General features: G+C 42.7%; 1 protein-coding gene across 1 annotated transcript in view; it reads left to right on the forward strand.

Moving 5' to 3' along the window:
- LOC145410629 (uncharacterized) overlaps positions 1–21,577 on the forward strand; it is a 47,314-nt gene extending 25,737 nt beyond the window's left edge. Inside the window, exons 2-11 of the mRNA XM_080280742.1 lie at positions 11,622–11,722; positions 12,357–12,535; positions 12,939–13,125; positions 14,944–15,104; positions 15,375–15,462; positions 15,676–15,806; positions 16,056–16,194; positions 17,464–17,693; positions 19,599–19,789; positions 20,301–21,577. Of these exons, the coding sequence (XP_080136868.1) occupies positions 11,622–11,722; positions 12,357–12,535; positions 12,939–13,125; positions 14,944–15,104; positions 15,375–15,462; positions 15,676–15,806; positions 16,056–16,194; positions 17,464–17,693; positions 19,599–19,789; positions 20,301–21,577 (2,684 nt within the window). The remainder of the gene's footprint in view (positions 1–11,621; positions 11,723–12,356; positions 12,536–12,938; positions 13,126–14,943; positions 15,105–15,374; positions 15,463–15,675; positions 15,807–16,055; positions 16,195–17,463; positions 17,694–19,598; positions 19,790–20,300) is intronic.
- The last annotated feature ends 2,571 nt before the right edge of the window (positions 21,578–24,148 follow it).

The following is a 24,148-nucleotide window of genomic DNA, read 5'->3' on the forward strand; positions in this document are numbered from 1 at the left end:
ATGTCACTTTTTTCAGTTCACTTTTTCATACCATTTTTTTCATATCCTTTTTTCATATCACTTTTTTCGCTCTACTTTTTCATGTCATTTTCTCATATACCGGTACCTTTTCTGGATCCATACATGCTATTCTTACCTCAGTGTTTCCATTTCTTCACTTCTCATTTTTCTTTATTATCATGAAATTACATCATAGGATTCATCAATCTTCCTTTTACATCATTAACATCATCATCATTATTATCACCATCATCATCATCATCATCATTGTTATCATCATCACTGTCATTATTATCATCTTCATTATCATCATTATTATCATCATCATCATCATTATAATTACGATCATCACTGTCATCATCATCATCTCCATTATCATCGTTATTAGCATCATCATCGTCATTATCATCATTATTAGCATCATCATCGTCATCATTATCATCATCGTCCTAATCTTATTTTCCATTATCCTTGTCATACTTTTCCCTGATTTAACTTGTCATACTTTTTCGCTGATTTACCTTGTCATACTTTTCCCATTATTTATCTTGTCATACTTTTTTCCCCATTTACCTTGTCATACTTTTCTCCCATTATTTACCTTGTCATACTTTTTTCCCATATTTACCTTTGTCATACTTTCTTTCCCCTATTTACCTTGTCATACTTTTTTTTCCCCTATTTACCTTGTCATACTTTTTCCCTTATTTACCTTGTCACACTTTTTTTTCACCTACATCTTATCCACCCAGGTACATGCTTTGCTACCTTCGCAGTTCACCCTAATTCGATCACTTTCACATGGTTTAGATTTCCGTCCTTTTATGGCTTATTTCACAAAGCATAGTGTGCAGAAAAGGACAGCTTCTCTTCACTTCTTCGTGATTCTGCACTTCTTCGTGACTAGCATCATATTCTAGTGTCCATCTGTTACTGTCTCTGGATTTAAAATGGAGAGAAGGTAATTTTAGGACATGATAAAGGAAGTAAGTTTCTCTTCTTCCGCAGTATACTGTACAGTACATACTACTGGCAATCATTCCCTGTTCATCTTACTGCACACACACACACAGTTAGTTAGTTAGTAGTTTATTGACAAAATAAATTTACATACAATATCATATAAAAACAAAAGATTACATTCCTTCATTTTGTCCAAAAGAAATTATCATTTCCTGATAAACTGTAGAGGTAACTTATTTAAATATCTCAAAAACATCAAAAATAAAGCTACACAATTCTCTAACATAAACATCTTCATTTAACAAATCATTAATATTTGCAAACTGTAACATGGAATACCTGCCACGAAGGTGTTCACTTAGCGGGCACTCCACCAACACGTGTCGTTCAGTCTGTACCTGAGTACCATCACATACACACACTCTATCTTGGCGAGGCGTACGACTCCATCTCCCTGTCTCTATTCTCAGACTGTGTGACATCAACCTTAATCTTGAAAATGATTCACGTTGGTAGTCAGGTATATACACATTGCTCTTATATACGTTATGTACACTCAACAATGGATTAAGGTCTGTCTTATAAGTCATAATCTTTGTTGCTGTGTTTGGTGTATCTATAATAGTCTGTTTGATCCTCTCCAAGGGTTCACTATCAGCTTCTAAGTATATCTCATTATACAGAAATCTATATCCTGGTGTGTTCTCTCGTCTACAGAGATCATATATTGTGTTGAATGGATGGTCAATATCTGTATTTTCTAACTTAGATCTTATGAAACTTTTTCTTCTTTTTCTCACTAGTTCTACAACAGGTAGGATACCACTTTCAAGCATACATAAATTAATACTAGTGTTTCTTCTTACTCCCAACAAACACTTCACTAAAGTATTGTATTGTCTCTCTAAACTTTTCATTTTGTTGCTTAGCCATGATTCACAACTATACAGCAGTGCCGAAGTCACTGCCGCGTCAAACACTTTTTCTTGTATATAAACGGCATCTGCGTATTAGTTGCACAAAATATTGAAAATTTATTGACAACAGCCTCGTTAGCTATCTCATGCATGTTAATCACATCGTTCATCTTGGCAGTGTCAGTGAACCACGCGCCCAGATACAAGTATCTAGGCAATTGGTTGACAGTCACACCTCCTACTCTCAAGTTTTGTCTGTCCGTTTCCTCACCATTGATAACAAAGAATGTTGTTTTCTTTTCATTGATAACCATTCCATAATCATTACAATATTTCAATACAATGTTTAGCTTTTTTCACACATCTCTCTGTTTGTTGCTAATATTACCGCATCATCCATTAGAAGTAATATATGTAATGCTCCTAAAAAACCGTCCACTGCTATTTCATTTTTTATCATTTTTACCATATGATCAATATACAAAACAAAGAGCAAACAGCTGGTCGGGGCCCCCTGGCGAACACCAATAGACGACTCTATTACTGCTGACTTTAAGATGTTTTTTGTACAAGTATACATTGCCTTTATTGCCTTCACCATTATTCTACCACATCCTAAACGTTTTAAACTTTCTATTAATTTATCTCTAGGGACTCGATCATATGCTTTACTGAAGTCTATAAATAGTACATAGAGTTTTCTTTTCTTGTATGCCGCATAATCACATAATAGCCTTAAGGTAACAATTTGCTCAATACACCCTCGCTTTTTCTGGGCACCTGCCTGACATTTGTCTATGTCCCACCATAATCTAAGTCTGTTGAGTATCATATTATCATACAGTTTTGCCAATGTATCCATTACACTTATACCCCGATAGTTATTACACATCATACGGTTACCTGCTTTAAACAAAATTACCAGTTTATTATAACACCAAACAGTTGGATAATACATATTAGTGAACACTACGTTAAAAATCAATAATAAGAACAGTCTCCACGTTACATCGAATACACTCAGCAAAGCTGGACATATTCCTGTATAACTTTTGTTCTTGTTTAAGTCTTTTGTGGCCTGGTCAAGTTCACTCAAAGAAAATGGGTCGTCTAAAACTGGTATATATGGTAGACTTTCAAAATTGTCATTGCCAGTCTCATTTCTTTCAGCATTTTCCACGTTTGGAGGATTTAATAGTTCCTCAAAATGCACCTTAAACTGTTCATCTGTAGGTATTTCCGTATTTTCTATCTGTGTACGTTGCCTTTCCAGTTAATGGACTTCCAAATCAATCTACTATCATTTCCATCAAGTATTCTTTTCCATCTGGGTTGGTTTGTTTCCACGTGTGGTTTTGAGGTGCGAATCTTACGATGTTTCTACGCGCACACTCCATGATAGTATTACACCCTGCCGTCAGTGCTACATCTACATTTATGACACCACTCACATCTGGCGGAGCATAGGTCCGTAATTCATTCGCCATCTTCTCCATATCTACCTGACTGTGGCATACACTTCTCTGTAATTTGTGTCGCACTGGTTGTTGGTAATACGAGGCACCTAACTGTTCCGACCTTGCCAGGAGTTCCTTGGACGAAGCACACGCTGTTCTGTCTATGTTCAGTGTAACACATAGTGGTGCGTGGTCAGACCCACACACATTCTGTTGTATCACCAACTCTTTAATCAAGGCTAAAGCATTCTGTTTTACAACACACAAATCAATTTCAGAAATCCACTCATCTTTCCTTCTAAATGTTAAATTTCCATCTATGTATTTATTACTACATCTTATGTGATTCACTATCACCATCTTGTTATTATTACACATATTCACAAGTGTTCTTCCGTGATTGTTAATCGTGTGGTCTCTTACTCCTCTATACTCATACTGGTTTCCACTTTCATCTCTGATTCTAGGTTCCCCTACTCTTGCATTTAAGTCTCCCATTACTACCGTTTTCTCTGGGCCTACAGTGCGAGCAGCCAACTCACCAAACTGAGAGGCGTGGTAATAAGGAGAGTCACTTGGAGGAATATATACACCACCTAGTTTCAAATTCGACCACCATGACAACTGTATCCAGATCTGTCCTTCAGCATCCGTATCTATCTTGGAAACGTGCTCCGTTAACCATTGTGTAATGAGCACTACAACACCGCCTCGGTGCTGACCACTCCTAGATACATTTGAATACACATTAAAACCTGGCACATTCAAATGAAAATACTTTTTAGCTTCTATCAACCAAACAATATCATATCCCATTACAAACTTTAAAGTATTCGGTTCATCTAGTTTATCCTTTAAACCACCAATGTTCCATGAAACCAAACGCAGCTCACGAACACTTTCCTTCCACCTAAAAAAACTGAGGTGAATACTTATCAATGATTACTCCATCACGAAGCAGAACCCGGTTTTTCCGATCGTAGCTGATATTGGCTCCAATATTTGCAGGTTTCTCTTTTTCTTCTTTTTCTCTCTTCCTAAGGCGAGCGTACTCCTTCCTTACAGCAGGGTGCAGGTCCTTTTTCATGTACACAGTAGCCAGTTGCCCCTGTGCATCTTTCAGATTTCTCGCTGCTTGTAAAACAGCATCTCTTCTCGTTTGGTTCTCCATCTTGATGAGCAGTGGTCTTCTGCGACGCTCGTTGTCCTGTCCCAGTCTCTTCATCTCCCACCTAGCTGGTTCCACTGTGTCGGTGTAAGCAGCAGCTTGCAACACCTTGACTACTTTTTCGTTGTCAGTCTCGCCCATCTCATCTGGGTCTTCAGATAATCCAGTGATCACTAGGTTACATCTCCTCTCCTTGTTATCTAGTGTCTCTAAATACAGCTGTTGGTTATGGATTATCTTGTAAGCGTTATCAAGACCCTCTGACAAACGCTGGACCTCTTGCTTCAATTGTTTTACCTCAGCTATTTCCTCTCGAATACTTCTCAGTTCATCTAGTAGTACAGAATTAGGTGGATCTTGTCTTCTCTCTGCGTTAAGTAGCGTGGGGAGCGCGTTTTAATTGTGGATTTGTCATTTTGTTGATGTCATTTGGTGACAATTCACGCACTGCATCAGCATTATCAGCCATTTTGCTACTATCTTATTTCTAGGCGTAAAGGCAAGTGGTAGGTTGTGTATCAGGCCGTTAGGGTTGCTGTTGGGTTGGTTACTAAGGACGCTGCCTGTTGTCAAGGCTAGTGCGCATGCGCAAACAGGAGCTTGGAGGTCAAGGGGGGTGCTACCAAAGCACACTGACTTATAGCCTTAAATTATGACTAAGTCCAAACCCCAGGAAACCTCTACTCCAACACCAACTGGCCTTGGGTTACTCACACACCTCTTGGTCTTGTTTGTACCTTCGTGGACTTTCTATTTTCTGCGTATTTGATGTAGAAAGTACGAGCAATTCATCCTGTTGTTTACACCACTGCCACGCCCTCTACACACACACACACACACACACACACACACACACACACACACACACACACACACACACACAACTCACTACCCTATCCCACTACTAGGGGGGTTCCTAGAGTATTTGGCACCCGGGGCGGGCCTATCCACTGGCACCCCCTACCTCCCACAGATGAATAATATACTAATGAAAATTGAATACAATTTATTGCCGTATGACAGAAATTAAGCATATCAAATAAGTTTGTACATTTTGTTCATATACTGATCTGTAGATCTACAAATAAATAAGTAGGCCAAAACTTTTGGCTCGAGTAAGTTAGTGAGTCGTCCCTCTGAAAGGCACTGTCATACAAGCTTTTTATGTGTGTACGGTACTTTCAGAAATCAGGTTTCATGAAAATGAAGCACCACAGAACCTTTTACTTTTGGTCTAGTTTCTGACAGAAATACTAAAAACCTTGAAACATTGAAATGAAAAAGTTACCATTCTACTAAATGGCACCCCCTTACGGCCGTCGCCGCAGCGGACCGCCCTCCCCACCCCGCGCCCCCCTCAGTACGGCACTGCCCACCACATGGATTTGTGTACGACTAACGAATAAATTCTGCCAGAGAGTAAAAATGCCGTTTTTATTGTTGTTGTTGTTGCTGTTGTTATTACTATTATTTTTATTATTATTATTATTATTATTATTATTACTTTTATTATTATCACATTATAATCAGTCAGCGCTCTTCTAATTCCCGCCTAAAGAGACCGCCACCCAGCAGGGCCAGCTGACTCCTACCTGCACATGCTGGCTAATTAAAGGACTCTGACAAATTACCTGCCCACACCCCACACCCCACCCGCCCTCCATTCCCCCCCCTCCTCTCTCATTCCCCCTACCCTCCACAGTTCCTCTCCCCTCCCCTCTACCTTTCCTCCCCACACCTACACCCCCCATTCCTTCTACTCTCAACAGCTCCTCTCCTCTCCTCGCCTCCTTACCTTTCCTCCCCACAGCCACATCCCTCTTCCCTCCCCCCCACCCCACCATAGTCAACTCTGCATGACACCTCTCTGCTGCTGTCCCATATTTCTCTCTCTCTCTCTCTCTCTCTCTCTCTCTCTCTCTCTCTCTCTCTCACACACACACACACACACACACACACACACACACACACACATTAATATCAGCAACACCAACACTTCCAAGCTGTTCATGGTAACTGCTTCTGCAATTCACCAATAAGCATTCACCCAGACAGCAAACACCCATCCATCATCCCAACCCTCCACTCCACTAGACTCCTCTCACTTTTAATTGGCCTAAAACTGCTACCTCTCTGTTTGAACGCTGAGTTGTAACAAATAAATCTATACTAGAATATGATATTAGTCACGAAGAAGTGATATGAAAAGGGGTGCAGAGCCAGAGTACTATCTCTTCCTGTCACTGAGTTGCAGGGAATTAACAGTAGAATATGATGCCTGTCACGAAGAAGTGCTATGAAAAGGATGTAAAGCCGTAGTATTGCTTCTTCCTGCCAATGAGTTCCGGGAAATGAACTGCAAAAGGAAAAGAATCTCCGGCAAATAAAGGTAAACAAACTGTATTACATGGAGTGGAGGGGTGGAAGAAGGAGGAAGAGAAAAGTAGGAAGGGTGGAAAAAAGAGTAAGGGGAAAGTAGAAGGGTGGAAGAAAGAGGAAGAGGAAAGTAGAAGGGTGGAAGAAAGAGGAAGAGGAAAGTAAAAAAGATGAAGAACTATTAGACCTAATTAACCATCAATGAAGCCTTTGAAGCTATTGATTTAACTTCACATTACAAACTGATTACCTCTCTACTTATTTACTGTATATACCTATCAATCAAACTGTCTGTCTGTCTGTCTGTATATAGCTATCTATTTATCTATCTATCTGTCTGTCTATGTGTTTTTCTATCAATCTATCTATCTGTCTATATCCGTCTATTTATCTCTATCTATCTATCTGTCTATTTATGTCTGTCTGTCTGTCTGTCTACCCACCTCTCTCTCTCTCTCTCTCTCTCTATTTATCGCTAGACTCCTTAAGCCACAGGGGGTGGCCACAAACAAATCACCACGTCACTGTCTTCAACCATCAGGCTGCCTTTTCTCCAGCTCACATCACCCTCTTTCATATACTTCTTCCCTTTCCTCCACCTTATTCTCGGTCTCCCTCTCCCACTCCACCTCACAACAAACGCTAAGCTCAAAAATGTGCTCCGTAATGCCTGCACGATAATATAAAAAAAATTCCGTCCACTGCCAAGATAACGTAGAGGTGCAACGCTCGTCATGTGTGTGTGTGTGTGTGTGTGTGTGTGTGTGTGTGTGTGTGTGTGTGTGTGTGTGTGTGTGTGTGTGTGTGTGTGTGTGTGTGTGTGTGTGTGTGTGTGTGTGTGTGTGAGCCTTCTTGCTTTGCTATGGGAACCAGATATCGCAGCCATAGTCCTCTCTGTAACAGCCAGCCTCAAAAGGACCATTCCATCTTATACTATTTGCTTTCCTTTGTACTCTTCTGTAATACTCCTAAACCAGGAAAGGCTTGAGCTGCTTCTCTCCCCACAGGTAAAGCTCCTTGATACAATAATCCAGGAAAGTGACGAACAAGTAGAGCCAGTTAAATAGTAGGCCAGTTCTTATCACCAGCTGTACATCTCCAAAACATTCTTCATCCATTCATCAGCGTCCTTCATCGAATTTGTTGCATGTTTAGACTCCATACCTCGCTTGTTTACATTCACATTAACACTAAATGTCTTACATCCAGCTTCTTGGCCTTCCACATTTACAGGACTACACTGTGGCTAACCGCAAAGATGATATATTTAGCGTAAGTAATTCACAGGTAATGAATATAAAGGGAATGACAGCATCGTGTTTTTTTCTTATTACCGTTTTGATCTTCCATCCTATTGTGATCATTCATTCTCTCTCTCTCTCTCTCTCTCTCTCTCTCTCTCTCTTACAATAATACATAATCGTAGTGAAAAAGCTTATACAAAGAAAAGGAATAAGACCGAATTTTAGCTTAATGATGAGATTAGCACTACCATATGCTAATTCTCGCCATGAAAGCCCGCAGCTGTGTGTGGTTAAGGCAGTGTGAGGCTGTTAGTGCTGAGGAGTGGCTTAACACACTGATGCTGGCCTCTCATCATCACCATCATCATCACCACCACCACCAATCATCATCATCACCACCACCACCACCACCACCACCAACCACCACCACCATCAATCATCATCATCATCATCACATCATCATCATCATTATCATCATCACATCATCATCATCACCAACATCAATCATCATCATCATCATTATCTTGTGCAGCTTCAGTCATTATGCATCTCACAAACGCATTTACGGGAAGTATTTACATCAAGACAAATGTTCAATAGGAGTGGAGAGAGAGAGAGAGAGAGTGTGTGTGTGTGTGTGTGTGTGTGTGTGTGTGTGTGTGTGTGTGTGTGTGTGTGTGTGTGTGTGTGTGTGTGTGTGTGTGTGTGTGTGTGTGTGTGTGTGTGTGTGTGTGTGTGTGTGTGTGTGTGTGTGTGTGTGTGTGTGTGTGTGTGTGTGTGTGTGTGTGTGTGTGTGTGGCCCTCTCTGTCAGTCAGCAGGTAACACCCTAATTACGTGGTCTTCCATGTAATTAATCTGCTCTTAAATACTCAACGCTTCCGTTCACCTCACCTGGTAATTATTGGTACCGGTTCAGCACAGTTCCCTAGTACACTCCCCCCCCCCCTCTCTCTCTCTCTCTCTATCTATATGCCTATCTCACCTGTAGTATACTGTATCTGCCAACACAACCTTACACACCGAAAGACCACTCATAGACAAATAAAACCACGTGACCGTAACAAGAGCAAAGTTGTTAAAAAAAATTTGCAGTGGTTGGGAGAAGGATATGTAGACGAGGACGATATGGAGACACAGAATGCCTGATATTAAGACAGGATGTATGAGAATGGGAAAATATGACAAGAAGAGGACAGGGGGAAAAAATAGGCCAGCTGCATCTTACTTGGCAGCTCCTGTCGAACGGTATGAGTAAATTAGGAGAAAAAGGTCATGATGGCTAAAGAGACGGCGCTGGAACGTGTCAAAAGGCGTTTCATGCAACATCAATAAATGTCACACTACACACCATACTCCACACCACACCACCCAGCATCACACTACTCCAAGCCACACACCACACCATACTCCTCCACATCGCCCCACATCACACCACTCCACCCTCCACTCATCCACACCACTCCACGTCACACGCTTCCCTTGACAGAGTATCGCGTAGCACCATATGCGAGAGGCGGCCCAGGTCCCGCTAAGGTGCAAGTAACAGTGAGGGTAGTGATGGTGGTAAGGTAGTGGGGGAGTGGGGTAGTGGCGGTAGTATTAGTGGTGTGGTAAGACATGGATGACACGACCACAGTAACTAACGGGGGCGCGGTCACTTCACCCATACTCACCCATATGGTACACGGAGGGGCTTAGAGGGAGGGAGGTGCGTGCTGGGGGGGAACATACTTACCCAGAAGACATGTTAATTAGTTCTTCCAGCACTTTTAACCCGATAACATATTTCTTACCCGATTCTGCCTTTCTGTACACAATCTGATGTGGCGTCAGTGAAATCTCTTTTCGTGGAGTTAACGGAGGCTGTATTTAAGCCCTCCAGTTTCAAGTCTCCTCCTATTCCAGTACAATCGTCTAGATGTCGCAAAAAAGTGAAAATATATCTCTGGAGGGAAAGGTGTTACATTTTTTCCCCTACTGATAACAAACAAAGGCTGCAGTCTTCCAAATCACACAGGACGGAGCGTGAGGTACGTGGGGGGGGGGGGGAGTTGCATATAAGACACGATAACGTTTTTCCTTCTGATGTGACCAAAGGGTTGAAATGTTATCTGTATCTGTAACGGTCCACATTAGGTGTACTGCAGGGCCGCAAATTCTCGTCAGAAGGAGAGAGAGAGAGCCAGTATTAAGTCAGAATAAACCCTCCCCCATGCTGGCGAAGTAGGAATGGGGAAACTGGGGAAAGGGCTGAAACTGTTATTCATACTTTTCAGGAGGAGCTTGTAAAAGAGGCGAGGGGTTGCTTAGATGGCATGATAAAGTATTTTCTCTTAATATGACAAAAACGTTGCCTAAATTACGAAAGGGGTGATTACACAGTTGATATGATAAGAGCTCACCTCCTAAAGTTCCTTCATCGCAGCTTGGCACAGATTTTCGTCCTGTTGCAGCTTATTTCATGTCGCTCACTGGAAGAATAGGACCAGTGAAATGCGCTTTGGGAGCTCGTGTCGAGACAGCGAGCTCCATGTTACCACGATTTCCCTCTGGTAGGAAATTATAGGCGGAATCTCTGACATTTAACTGCTAGAGTTGATGCCAAAAAAACAGAGTGCTACGACAGAAAATATTTTTTAATATGATTTCGTAACTGAGGTGTTCACCGGTTAGAGCCGAACACTCCCTTGGAAACCTCGAGATTCCAAGGGACTCCTACGCCTTTATGGATGAGTTTTCAGTTGATAACAAAATTTAGTGAATGAATGTATGCAGAAAGAATTTCAGCTCTATTCCACATAGGAGTAAAGTTATTAGCTTCTGCTTAGCGTGACGGTCGGATCGGGTAGGGACGGGCCGGGCCGGGCCAGGCCTCTCATTTCCAAACTTAACTGAGAGTAAACATCGCTCACTCACTTGTAATGATACTACGGCTCTCCATAACACTTCTTTGTGGCTACCATCGTGGTCTAGTGTTAGCCTATTGGAAAGATGGCAATTATAGGCCAAGTTAGAGTAAAAAGAGAATAATAAGACACAGCAACCATATGGTTGAGGAAAGTCTGCAAAAGAGGGAGGGAAGTTCAGTAGATGATATGATACTCTGGTTGTACTCCTGATATAACACGTGGTTTGCATAAATTTGTCTATCATATGGTTCAGTTCAGAGAAGGTGTGTGTGTGTGTGTGTGTGTGTGTGTGTGTGTGTGTGTGTGTGTGTGTGTGTATGAGAGAGAGAGAGAGAGAGAATGAAAAAAAAAAAAAAAATACAGTAATCGGGTACATGTCAAGCTACCTTACCCTGCATCTCCACCAAGAGAACAGATGAGAAGAGACAAGAGAAGACCCGAGACACCGAACTAAAAACTGGGCACGTTACAAGTTATCCTACCCTATCCTACATTAATCCTGCCCTGCTCTCTACCTGTCCATCAATGCTTACCCAACCCTGCACTAATCCTACCTTACCCTCCACTAATCCGTTCCTAATTACAGGTGAGGTGGAGCTGGAGGCAAGGCAGGTCCCCCAGCAGCCACCCACATCCCCTGACCCAACACAGACCCTGCACCAGGACCACTCTCGCCAGTCCACCACGGTATGTAATTCTTTCCTATTATGAGGGCTCTGTTACTGTTGCTTTTCCCTTCATATATTTCAAAATACAATATGTTTAGGTTGTTCTTATCAATTCTGTACCAGCCCTTCACTCTTCTAATTCACCATCATAAGTACTTTTTATTTTCTTTAAGACGATTTTGTTGTTGCTGCTTATCCTTATACAAGCTGTTCTTCTTAATAAATCTGGGACGACATTCAAATCTTCACAGTAATTTCATACAAGTGATGGTGAATAGATTCACAGTAAAAGATGAATGGGTATGTTTTCTATAACTTACTGAAGATTTAATGGCGAAAAAGAATGTACAAATGACAACTTTTAACTACGACTCTTAAAAGATTAGAATAACGGCAAATTCAGTAGGTTAGTAGGGCTTTCCAAATGACAGCTCTATTGCATTCGTTTCTCCCTCTATATAACATAAAACTGGTATATTCTTGTGTTTCAACCTGACATACCATTTCCGTCACTTTTTCCCATACACTCAAGCACAGTACTCATCACCCCACCAAGTTTCGCTATCTCTTTTCCATCCTGACGGACCGTTGTTGTCACTTTTCCTTACAAATTAAGACACTCTCATTTCTTTTATATCTCCCCCCCCCCACAGATTAGATCCCCAGAACAGCGGGCGGTGGGGTATGGAGGTGGGGGGGATGCAGGGCAAGACGGGGGCAGTAGGAGAGACCCCCCATCTCCATCCAAGCTCCCCACTTCTCTCACAGTAAGCAAGAGGGACTTACTAAATCAGATGGTGACGCAGACCAAACAACACCGGCAGCAGATCAGGTGAGAGAGAGAGAGAGAGAGAGCAGATAGATAAATACACATAGACAGGCAGGTACATAAACTCACACTCAAACATGTATACAGATAGACTGATAGATGGAGAGACTGACTGACAGATAGGCCGAGATATTACATATCCGGATTAGACTGACAGATTCTGACAGATAAAGAGATAAACAGATAGGTAAATATTGCCAGAGAGAGAAGGGGTATACATCTAGTATGACGCTAGTATAATGTAATAGGATCTTGGAGAGTTGGGCTGGGTGTGATGCTGAGTGTGTGAGATGAAGTGTGGCGGTGATGTGATGGTACTGTAGTGACACTGTGACGACTGTGCTGGTGTGACGCTGGTGTAACTGCGCTGATATAAAACTAGCATGACCCTGGTATTATCCCACAGGTGTCTGGAAAGCGAGGTTGAGAGGTTACGTGCAGGAGACGCGCTAAGTAGGTGTGAGGTGGGGCCGAGCGAGGTTGAGTGGAGGCCGGGTGACGTGGTGGGCGAGGGGTCTTTCTCAACAGTGTACAGAGGATTCTTTTGTGGCACCGACGTCGCAGTCAAGGAACTCAAATTTAAGCTCTCTCAGGTGCTCTCACGTGTTAACGAATTCTTTTTCTCAAGCTTAAGAGCTTGAATTCTTTCTTTCAATTCAAAGGTCACATGTTTATAAACTCTTCTTCACAGGCTTAAATTCTTAAACTCTCCCTCGGTTCCAAGCTTTTTCCTCTCAAACATAAGCGCTCTTCCCCTGTCTTAAAGCTCTAAGTTAGTCTCATGATCGGAGTTAGTCCTTTACTAATGGTGTATCAACAAAATATTAGACGATTCATGAGAACCCTCAAACTACTAGCTTTCAGTTTTGTAGCGAATATTCAATATCTTAATGGCATACGCTTCATCACAAAGAAACATTGGGATTTAATGGTTTCATTTAGACTGCTCATTGTTAGCTGATCTGGTTGAACAAACTGAATTTCCGTTGTCATGGCTCTAATTTTAACACGTTCTCTTTCTTCTCTGCACTAACAGATTTACAGAACAGTATCCCTCCAATTCACACGGGATGGCAAACAACCTATCCTGTCCACAATATGATGGTTAATGTCTCTTTTCTTACAGGACCAGAATTACTTCATTTATAAACCCCCACAGGATATGACTAACCTCTCGACACGACTGATATTTTGTCCTATAACCTCACACCTAGCTATCTCATGCCCAAGGTAGCAAAAATACAGGGTGTTCCATGAATCGCGTGAGAAACTTCAGGTTATTCTCAAGCATATTTTGAGTGATAAATGCTGCATCAAAATGGATCTGATCCTCAACCGCTACAGGGGTACAGTTAATGACGACTCTATAAGCATAAATAATCCTCCTCATAACTCATCGATAATATCACTACTAACTCTTGCTTCATAGTGGCTGAGAACCTTATCCATGTTGAAACCGCCTTTATCACTCAAGAATAGCCCAAAAATATTATCTTGAAGTTTCTCACAGGTTTTCCGGGAAACCCCGTACAAACAGAATAACAGTGTCACAAAGTTGCTTCCAATGCTATGGCTGACAGTGACGTTTGCCTCTTCATGTGACATTCTTCTGCCCTTTGATTTTTTTTTTTTTTTTTATTGTAGGAGACATTATGACCTAACTACCACGCTGTCATTATTACTGACATTTTGACGGACTGTGACACTGACACTGACTCTCCAAACCCCTTCCCTTCCCCTCCAAACTGTACCTCCACCCCGCGCCTCTACTCCATCCTGTACCTCCACGCCACGCCTCGACCCCATCCTGTACCTCCACTCCGCCTCGACCCTATCCTGTACCTCCATCCCACGCCTCGACCCCATCCTGTACCTCCATCCCACATCTCGACCCCATCTCGTACCGCCAACTCCTCCCACCTACTCCATCTTCTCTCCCTCACCACTTACTTCTCCACTCATTTATGTTCCTTTTCCCTGGATCCCGCCCACGTATATTAATTCCCTTCTCCACCCCATCCTATTTTCCACCTATTTTGTCCATCACCTATTTTACCCTGACTTTTCTTCTATCCTCCCTACTGGCTTCGACCTCCATCCCCTCTCCCCACCCCTTCTCCCACCCTGCCCTGCTTCGTCCTTCCCTGTGCTATATCATGTCCCTTCCTGCTTTCTCCTTCCCCTGTCATTCCCTGCCTCGTCCTGCCCCTGTCCTTCCTGCCTTTCTCTACCTTACCCTACTGTACCATTCCTACTGTCTCTCCTCTTCCTCTCTCTTACCTCCTGCCCTGCCCTGCCCTGCCCTGCCCTGCTCTGATCTGCTCTGCTCCACCCCTATATACCCTGCCTCTCCCTACTACCCCTCCTCCTCTCCCTTCCCTACCCTTCCCTGCCCCCCCCCCCACCAACAGGACGACAAAAACTACTTCCGCTCCGAGGCCGCCCTGCTACAACAGCTCCACCACCCCCGCATCGTGCTGCTGATGGGCGTGTGTACTACCGCTGCCAGACCATTCATGCTGCTGGAGTACCTGTCTGGCGGAACACTCTACAGCCTTATCCATGACCCGACGTAAGAATGTAATACTGTGCAGCTGTCTCACGATCATGTAACCAGTCTTGAAATATCTACCGTACAGCCAGTTTCAAACAAAACTCCAAGGAAACGTCTTACATACACTCTGATTTTGAATTTTTAACACTTCAACTCATTTAATCTAACCTAATCCAACTTGAGCAACCTAACCTACCCAAGTTTACCCTCTCTAACCCAACCCAACGTAACCTCAGTATAATCCAACCCAGCCGACCCAAACCTAACTCAACCTGCCGTAACCCCCAGACGTGAGGGGCTGGACCACGCCGCGTACTTCGTGGTGGCAAAGGACATAGCACAAGGCATGAACTACCTCCACCGTCACCAGCCACAGGTAACTCTCTCTCTCTCTCTCTCTCTCTCTCTGTCAAACATCATCAGCAACAATAATAATAACAGTAGTAGTAGTAGTAGTAGTAGTAGTAATAATAATAATAATAATAATAATAATAATAAATAAATACATATAATAATAAAGTCGATAACGATAACTATGAACTTATTTCCGCCAGAAGTAATCCTAATTTAATCCTTCTTTCTTCCCCAGGTGCTTCATCTGGACCTAAAATCCATGAACGTGTTACTGGATTCATATTTTCGCGCCAAAATTGCTGACTTCGGGTTCTCTATCCTAAGGCGATCTAGAGCAGGGTCACCAGCGCAACGAGGGTCTATTAGGTGAGAGAGAGAGAGAGAGAGAGAGAGAGAGAGAGAGAGAGAGAGAGAGAGAGAGAGAGTGGTGACGTGGAGTGTGACGGGTAGTGGTAATGCCAGGCGTCAGGGAACGGACTCTTAAACCTATCCCCTGAGTCAGACACGTAAAAAAAGATATCCAGCTAGATATTTAGAGACACAAATGGAGAGAGAGAGAGAGAGAGAGAGAGAGAGAGAGAGAGAGAAAGAGAGAGAGAGAGATTTCCGTTGCAGAGGTACGCCTGCATGGATGGCCCCGGAGCTACTGACGAAGGGTGAGGTCTCGAGTAAGTGTGACGTGTACAGCTACGCCATCATACTGTGGGAGATGCTCACTGCCAGCCACCCATTCAAAGGACTTGACATTTTTCAGGTACTTATTGGTCTTCTATCTGTTTACTCTAACCTGACATAGATCCCTAACCCCTTACAGCACCGTTGATGGTCAAATGTTAGGTATAGATTCGAGAGTCGATTTGACTGTAACTCATTTACTCTATGCTGCCCATGATCCCTAACCCCTTACAGCTTAGGCGATGGCCAGGTGTTAATCAGACTGTGGTTGATTTGACTAGTAACCAAGGAGACTCATTTCTACCTAAGGCCCATCGAATTTCACGCAACTACGATATGTATTCAAGTCTTGAGTGGCCCAGTTCCACTAGGTGAAAATAAACCCTGACCGACTACAGAACGCCAGACCGGTGAAACTAAACCATTTTAATATAGAAGACTTTAATAAATGGCCACGAGACGTGTTATAATTCTTTCACCTTAACCTGGCCCAAATATTCGTCCCGTTGTAGGTTATTTCACGTAGTTCAGTGGCAGAAAAAGACAATGCTGCAGTTCTATACCCTTTCCGTATCACTTCGTGAGTGCCAATATATTCAACCGTTAATCTATTGTTACAACTCGGTATTCAAAGTGGAAACGGCAATTTTACTCCTTGATAAGCGAGCAGATTATAGTTGTGTGTAAGATTAAAATACACTTCACAGCCAAACTAAAGTGATTATCATGGTGAACACACACACACACACACACACACACACACACACACACACACACACACACACACACACACACACACATGAAAAAACAATTCGATTTCTGATTACACTGCATGATTTTCGTTTACCTTACATACTGGTTAGGATCTTGAATAAATAAGTGGACAATCTAACTCGGCAATGAAGGTGATTGTGATGAGACATCTAATACATATTAATAATGAAGTGTAAACATTCAAGATTAACCTATGGTGCATCTGTTCCAACCTGATAATGATCCTTAACTCCTTTCAGCAAATTTAATTAGATTGGTGGGTTTATTTAATTAGTAACCTCATAACTAAGGTTCATCGAAGTTCATGCAACCACGACTCTGTATTTAATTTCCATCAGGAGAAAACGAACTGACTATAATTCCCTGGTATGGTACACAAGAGCATTGAGTCCTGTTTACCCTGGCGGCTTATAGAAATACCTTGATAAATACAAACCCACGCACACCAGGGAAATATTATATCAGTGACAGTGATGACCTCCATGATGACGACAGTGATGGTTTTTTAACCCAAATAAATAATCTAAAGTAATGAAAACCATAAAAAAAAGAAAAAAAATCTCACCTATTTCAGATCATGGAGACGATCGAAGCGGGCGGGCGTCCACCATTGCCTTCAGGTGGCGTTTCTCCGGAGCTCAAGGAACTCATCACATCCTGCTGGGCCCAAAATCCTTCACTGCGGCCGAGTTTTGAGGAGATCCTGGGGGCCCTGGATACGGCGGCCGTTCCTGTATCCTGGCGGGGAGTCCTACAGAAAGCCAATATACCGAAGGCGTTGCTCTCAGATGTTATGGCAGCCAGGTGAGAGACATCTGTTTCGGTTCCGGCATATGGAGATGTTTTTTGTCTGAATCTGGTCTATTTAACGCCTACCTTGATATTTATACTTTTTCCTCCATCCATTTGATACATTTAGGTCTTTCCTTCCTTAATTAAGTTTCCAAATGTGTTAGTCTGGTCACAGTACACCTGAGAGACTTCGGTTCATCCGACGTCCGAGCTATGATTAGTTAACACTTTGAATCACATGTTACACATCTACTACGTGGTCATCGTTCTGATTTCGGTATTCACAGTAGTTTATATATATATATATATATATATCTGACCTCTTCTTATATATAATCTGCATGCTTTTTCATTTGTTAGATTTATCCGGGCCCTTTCTTGCTTTCGATTTTTTTTTTTTTAAGTTTCATTTAGACGCACGGTCCTGAAATTAGGTGTATTTTGATGTCTCCATGCAAGGTCTAGTATTTCACTAGACCTTGTTTCCATGTAGCCTATCTAAATCTATCATTTCATGTAGCTCGGTTGGATTCTTCCATCATCCATACGATAGAACTCATATTTACGTCCATACATCGACATGCATAATTTTGCATCTGATGTGTAGCTTCACATTACCTCTGATTATCCCATTTTCTGAATCCTACCCCCATTGCTGTAGTGGGATATTGGTTTCATTTTTTTTTTTTTTTTGCACCTACCTATCTATCTATCTTTAGTCAAACGCCTTAATCCCATCTTTTTTTGGGGGTGGAGGGATTACTGCATACTACCTCCGAACTTTTTATTCAACATAAAATGATGATTATGATGATGATTGGTCGGCAAGATGATCATGGTGGAGCAGTGTGTCGAGTTGATAGGTAGTTCACTTCAGCTGTACGATGGAAGAACTATTTGTAGGTTACTGTTTGCGGTGTTAGGTCTTACAAGCTGCACGTAAGTCTTACAATTTTGCCGCAAAGGGAGAGAAACTAGGCACTGATGGGATTGATTAATGTGTTCGACCAATATTATAACCTAATCGACTTCTTCCTTTCCTTTGCAGGCTAATATTTCATAACAGAGAGAGGCTTAGTATGTTTCTCTGCCCTTAGATGATGTTCTTCAATATAATACATCATGGAGGAAAGTGAGGACATGCCCTAAGTGTGAAGTAGACGTAGTGGAGTACTAGGAAATAATTTTCCACACTGAACTTGTGGAACGCGTCCGAGCTCGCCCGGTGCGATTTTTGACACATAGCTACTAGTAACATTTCACACCTTAATGCTATTAGAGCTCCCCCCACATGGTGATAGTAGCCCTCAGAGATCCCCCCAAATGGCGATAGTAACCCTCAGAGATCCCCCCAAATGGCGATAGTAACCCTCAGAGATCCCCCCAGATGGCGATAGTAACCCTCAGAGATCCCCCCAGATGGTGATAGTAACCCTCAGAGATACCCCCAAATGGCGATAGTAACCCTCAGAGATACCCCCAAATGGCGATAGTAACCTTCAGAGATCCCCCCAAATGGCGATAGTAGCCCTCAGAGATCCCCCCAAATGGCGATAGTAGCCCTCAGAGATACCCCCAAATGGCGATATAGTAGTACCCCCTAGAGATCTCCCCAGTTGGCGAGGGATACCTTTTTGCAGCCCAAGCTGAACATTTCTTAAGGTGAACTGCGGCTAAAGTAAGTCGTCCTCGCTCTCGCTCGGACAAATAAGCCCACTTTTATCTTTGACTGTACAAGTGACTGTACATATTTTCGTAATCTTACTGCAGGAGCTTGGATTCCTGGAGCTTGAATGGTGAGTGAACGAGTGTGGTTCATCCAGTTGGGCATATTTTGGCTATCATTTTTTTTTTCTGGGTCTTTGGACCCCACCACACCCTAAAGGAAATCTGGATGATGATGATGATATACCGCAGGACGATCATAGACGTGGTGGAGCAGAGTGTGGAGTTAGTTCGTCGCTCACTACAGCTTCAGCGAGCCTCCAAAAACTCGAGTAATGACGTGAAGAAGCGCACCAAACAGCATGCCAACCTCGCCGAAAGCGATGATACGGTCCAACTTATCGCCGAAAGTCCAGCAAGACGGTGCAGCAGGGAAAATAAAGGTGGGTTATTAATATTTTGTTCATTATGCTCTCCTTAACTGAAGAAAATTTGCTGTGGACTCACTTAGGTATTTTATATTCGGTTTGTGTTCACTTGACATGTGGGCCGCTCCCACAACTTAAAAAAACTGGCTACGTGAACATCGATGAACCTCAGTTATGAGACACTTCCTGCTTAAAGTAAAATTAGCCCACCTGTCTGGCTACATATGGCCATCAGCTGACCTGAAAAGGGTTGGGGATCCTTATTAGAACAGACTGCACCTTAGTGAGAGAAACATACTTAGCCAGGGAAGTCATCTGTAGCCGCAGTTAATAATTCAGTTGTCCTCTCACTTGTATTGATGAATTTATCACTTGCGATTACCAGTGCTTTTGCATTTTACTGTGGTTAAAAACATTAACTGTATTAACTGTTGTGTTGTGAAAGATACTGTGACCAAAGCTGTCCTGTCGTGTGTATTACTCTCTTATGCTCTGCCAAAGTTCTAGTACCCTCCATACTTTACAGGAAGGCCACAGCGTGACTCTAAAGTGGGTCCGTCACAACGCAGCTCCCCCTCCCGCCGTCCCTCCCCCAGCAAGCAGTCACAGGCACGGGAATCGGTGTCTGTGGCTGGTGGCAGTCCAGTGAAAGGCGGGCAGAGAAAGACGGAAGCCCGAGAGGACAACAGACAGCGCTTACAAGACAAGAGGGCATCCCATTATAGTAATTCAGGGAGGGAGAGGCAGGGAAGGTTGGGCCGGGATGGGAGAGAAATGGAGGAACTGATGATGGAACGGAGAAATGACTCCGAGGATATTCGAGAACGCCACAACAGACGAAGCTCTCGTGAAAATAGGGAAAGCAGGAAGAAGGAAGGAAGGGGTAAAGATGAACGTAAGAGAGAAGGACGCAGAGCTAGCTTGGCATCACACAGTCCAAACAAGAGAGACAGAGATGATCAGAGATACAACAAAGCAAGACGTCCACATAAAGAGCTCTCAGACAACCGAGATGGCTACGAGGACTACCAAACTCATCAGGGGAAGCGATCAATAAGTTTAGAGGGACGCAGAGTGAGGGAAAGTCGACCACTGAGTGGGAGATACCATCAGTCTAGCAGTAATGAGCGCAGATTTAGCAGCAGTGATCGGCATTCTGAACTGAGGAGAGAGATACGCCGTGGGAACTTTCATAAGGATAAGTCGTCCAGGGAGAGATGGGGACAGGGAGGAAGACAACCTTATACTCGTGAACACTATGCAGACAGCAGAGACAGTCTCGGAGAAAGTCACGACGAGTCCTGGACCAGTCTGGAGGGAAGTGCCACAAGTTCTAACAATATTCCAGATGACCCCACAGACAGTCTCATGGTAAAAGATGCCAGGAGAATTTCATCCAGCCCAAGACGGCGTTCACCAGAGAGGCGACACTCCCCTCCAAACAAGGTATCGGAACACTACCATCAACGCAGCCCAGAGCGACGCCACATCCCTCGGAGTCCAAACAGACAACGCAGAACGCGCAGCCCGCAAAGACGCACCTCTGAATCTCGAAGAGGTGAATCAGGCTCCCGTCTGGGACCCCTGGTGACCTCTGAGCAGCTGATGAGCCAGAAGCAGCGGCTGAGGCCCGTGCGCCCAGCAGCACTGTCCGACCTGACACACATCCCTGAAAATTCCCTCAACGACATCTCCCTCATCCTCAAGACTGCCATGACCAAGCGTCGGGATGCTATGGACCAGGAACTCAGTGGACGGGACACATTCCGATCAGAGGATATTGAGTGGTCAGACTATCACTGATCCCTTATTTGATACAAGCAGTCCTCGTTACAAGCAATATTTTGTTATGCACATTTCCCAATAAGTCCACATTAACTACAGAAAAATTACCTGTTAAAATTCCAGAGCTAACAACAAAGATGATCTGCTACTTTCACTATTTACAGTAACAACTGTAAAGAAAATAGTTGGTATTTTGGAACACATCTCTAAATTATAACGTGAACTACCTGTATCATCATTTACAATTACTGTACTGACAACCCTCGGAACAACCCAATAATTCCTTGTTACCCACACTGTAATGCCACCCTCATACCATGGTACATTCACACGTTCACAACTCTGCAGAACTCAGCAACACCTTGTCAAAATATTTCTGGGTGTGTCCGGCTGAAGTGGCCAGATGTTTGTAACCTACTGAGTTTCCATCCATATGATCCAGGAGCATCAGGATCACCTCCAGTACCCTATTCTCGCATGCCACTCACACTTCGTCAGTAACTTCCCTTCCTAGTTGTTCTTCATCACCCTGTAACAATATACATACTCTCCACATCAGCTACTCATTTGCATGCCACATATCATGCAACTGAAAGTTTTTCTTATAGGTTATGTAAGGTAGATTCCGCAATGAATCTACAGATATTCATATATTATTCTGTGTACTGTTGTACATGCTCTTGTACATACTATATGACCTGTTGATCATATAAAAAATGGTCTTCAAAATTTCTCTTGGATGGAGTATGAAAACTTTATCAGGTTAAAATTCAGATCATTTTCTGCAAGGCTGCATTAAATTTAAGGTACAGTGCAACACAATTTTTACACAGCACTGCTCGTCAGAATAAGTTATACAGTATTATAATGTAAGCTTTCTATTACAAAACTGCAGGTAAACCAGTCACGGTGCAGTTTTACAGGTATTTTTACTTGTTCGTTTTGACCTCACAACCATAGTAGGCTCCATATCATTTTTTATATCAATTACAGCAGTAGCAAGTGAGAAAGTATTTCAATGAAGACTTGTTTCTAACCATTTTGATCAGAATGGCCTCACATGCTGAACAATATCATCTGGCAGTGGCTGTCTGACCAATGGAGTCAATGTAGTCTCAAAGACTCAACTGAACTTCACTGCCAGTCATTGAAAAGTGTAATATATCATGTCAATTATATCTAAACTGAAATGACTTAATCTTTCTAGTGCTGTGGGTTTCATACCTTGTCTGCTACCAGCAACGTATGGAATGATCAAGATAACAAAACCATTTGCAAAATATCGACCCAACCATGTAGTAAGAATAACAGACATTAGCAAAGTTACAAATACAAGGCTATCGCCACTAGCCAACAAAATGTGCTAAGTATATGTGTAAGTACCTTAACACACTTTTCCTGTACAGGTGGATAAGCCAAGACATGTAAACCTTACCACCCAGTACCATAAATCTTGTGATCATAAACTTAACACTCAAAATCCTATGACTCAGTCTCAGCTGAACTGAACTGTACAGCACACGACTAAACTTGTCCTAACCATGAAAGGCTTCATTGTGACAGTATTTTCACTCAGCTATACTAAATTTGGCATCAACTCGAACAAAATACTGAGCTGTCATGACTATGGTGACAGTACAACTCAGGATCCTATGATTCACTCTCAACTAGAAAAAAAATAATGATAATTTGACATCAACGAACAAAATAATGAGTTGTCATGACTATGGTGACAGCACTAATTCTCAGGAGCCTACGAATTACTCTCAGCTAGAAAAAAAATAATAATTTGACATCAACTGGAACAAAATAGTGTGTTGTCATGACTATGGTGACAGTACTAACATTCTCAGGATCCTACGACTCACTCTCAGCTTAAAAAAAAAAAAAAAAAAGAAAAAAAAAAAAAAAAAACGCTGCAATAAAATGCCGAGTTGTCCTGATCTTGAGAAGGTTAATAGGCGCCCATGATGGTATATAAATGCTGAAACGACTTTGTTTTCAAAGTGGTCATTTAGCATTATAATGTATCGACTGTAATATAGGTTATAAACATTACCTTATCATTTACAGACTTACTGATGCTTTTACTGTACTGTACATTATCAAAAAAGTGTAGTTATTTAATGTATCCTCTTTATTTCTTGTTATTCCCATCCACCAGCCTTGCAAAATAGTCTATCCAATATTACCTTCCTTCCCTCCCTCGGGGGTAAGGTGGCTCAGTGGTGGAGCACCTGACTTGAAACCAAAGGGTCAAGAGTTTGCCCCGGACCCGGGTAACTGCCCTGCCGGGAGGGGTAGCGTTCTCCCATCACCTAGTGGGGCTATATGATCTATCAAGGCCTAACTCGAGGAATTCGTTTCTCCATATAGAAAAAAAAATCCTTTTCCTCCCATTTGTGATGATGTTTCTTTACACTGGCACCTATTCACCCATCATCTGGTCCTATATTGACCCAACAGGAGCACAGCTAGGGTCAGAGGCTAGGTTACTGACCCAACATGAGCATAGGAGTCAGGGGCTGGGCTACTGACCCAACAGAAGCACAGAGGTTAAGGGCTGGGCTACTGACCCAACAGAAGCAT

This window comes from Coenobita brevimanus, chromosome 86 (genome assembly GCF_032717465.1).
Source record: "Coenobita brevimanus isolate Jiangsu-jjx chromosome 86, ASM3271746v2, whole genome shotgun sequence".
Lineage (NCBI taxonomy): Eukaryota > Metazoa > Arthropoda > Malacostraca > Decapoda > Coenobitidae > Coenobita > Coenobita brevimanus.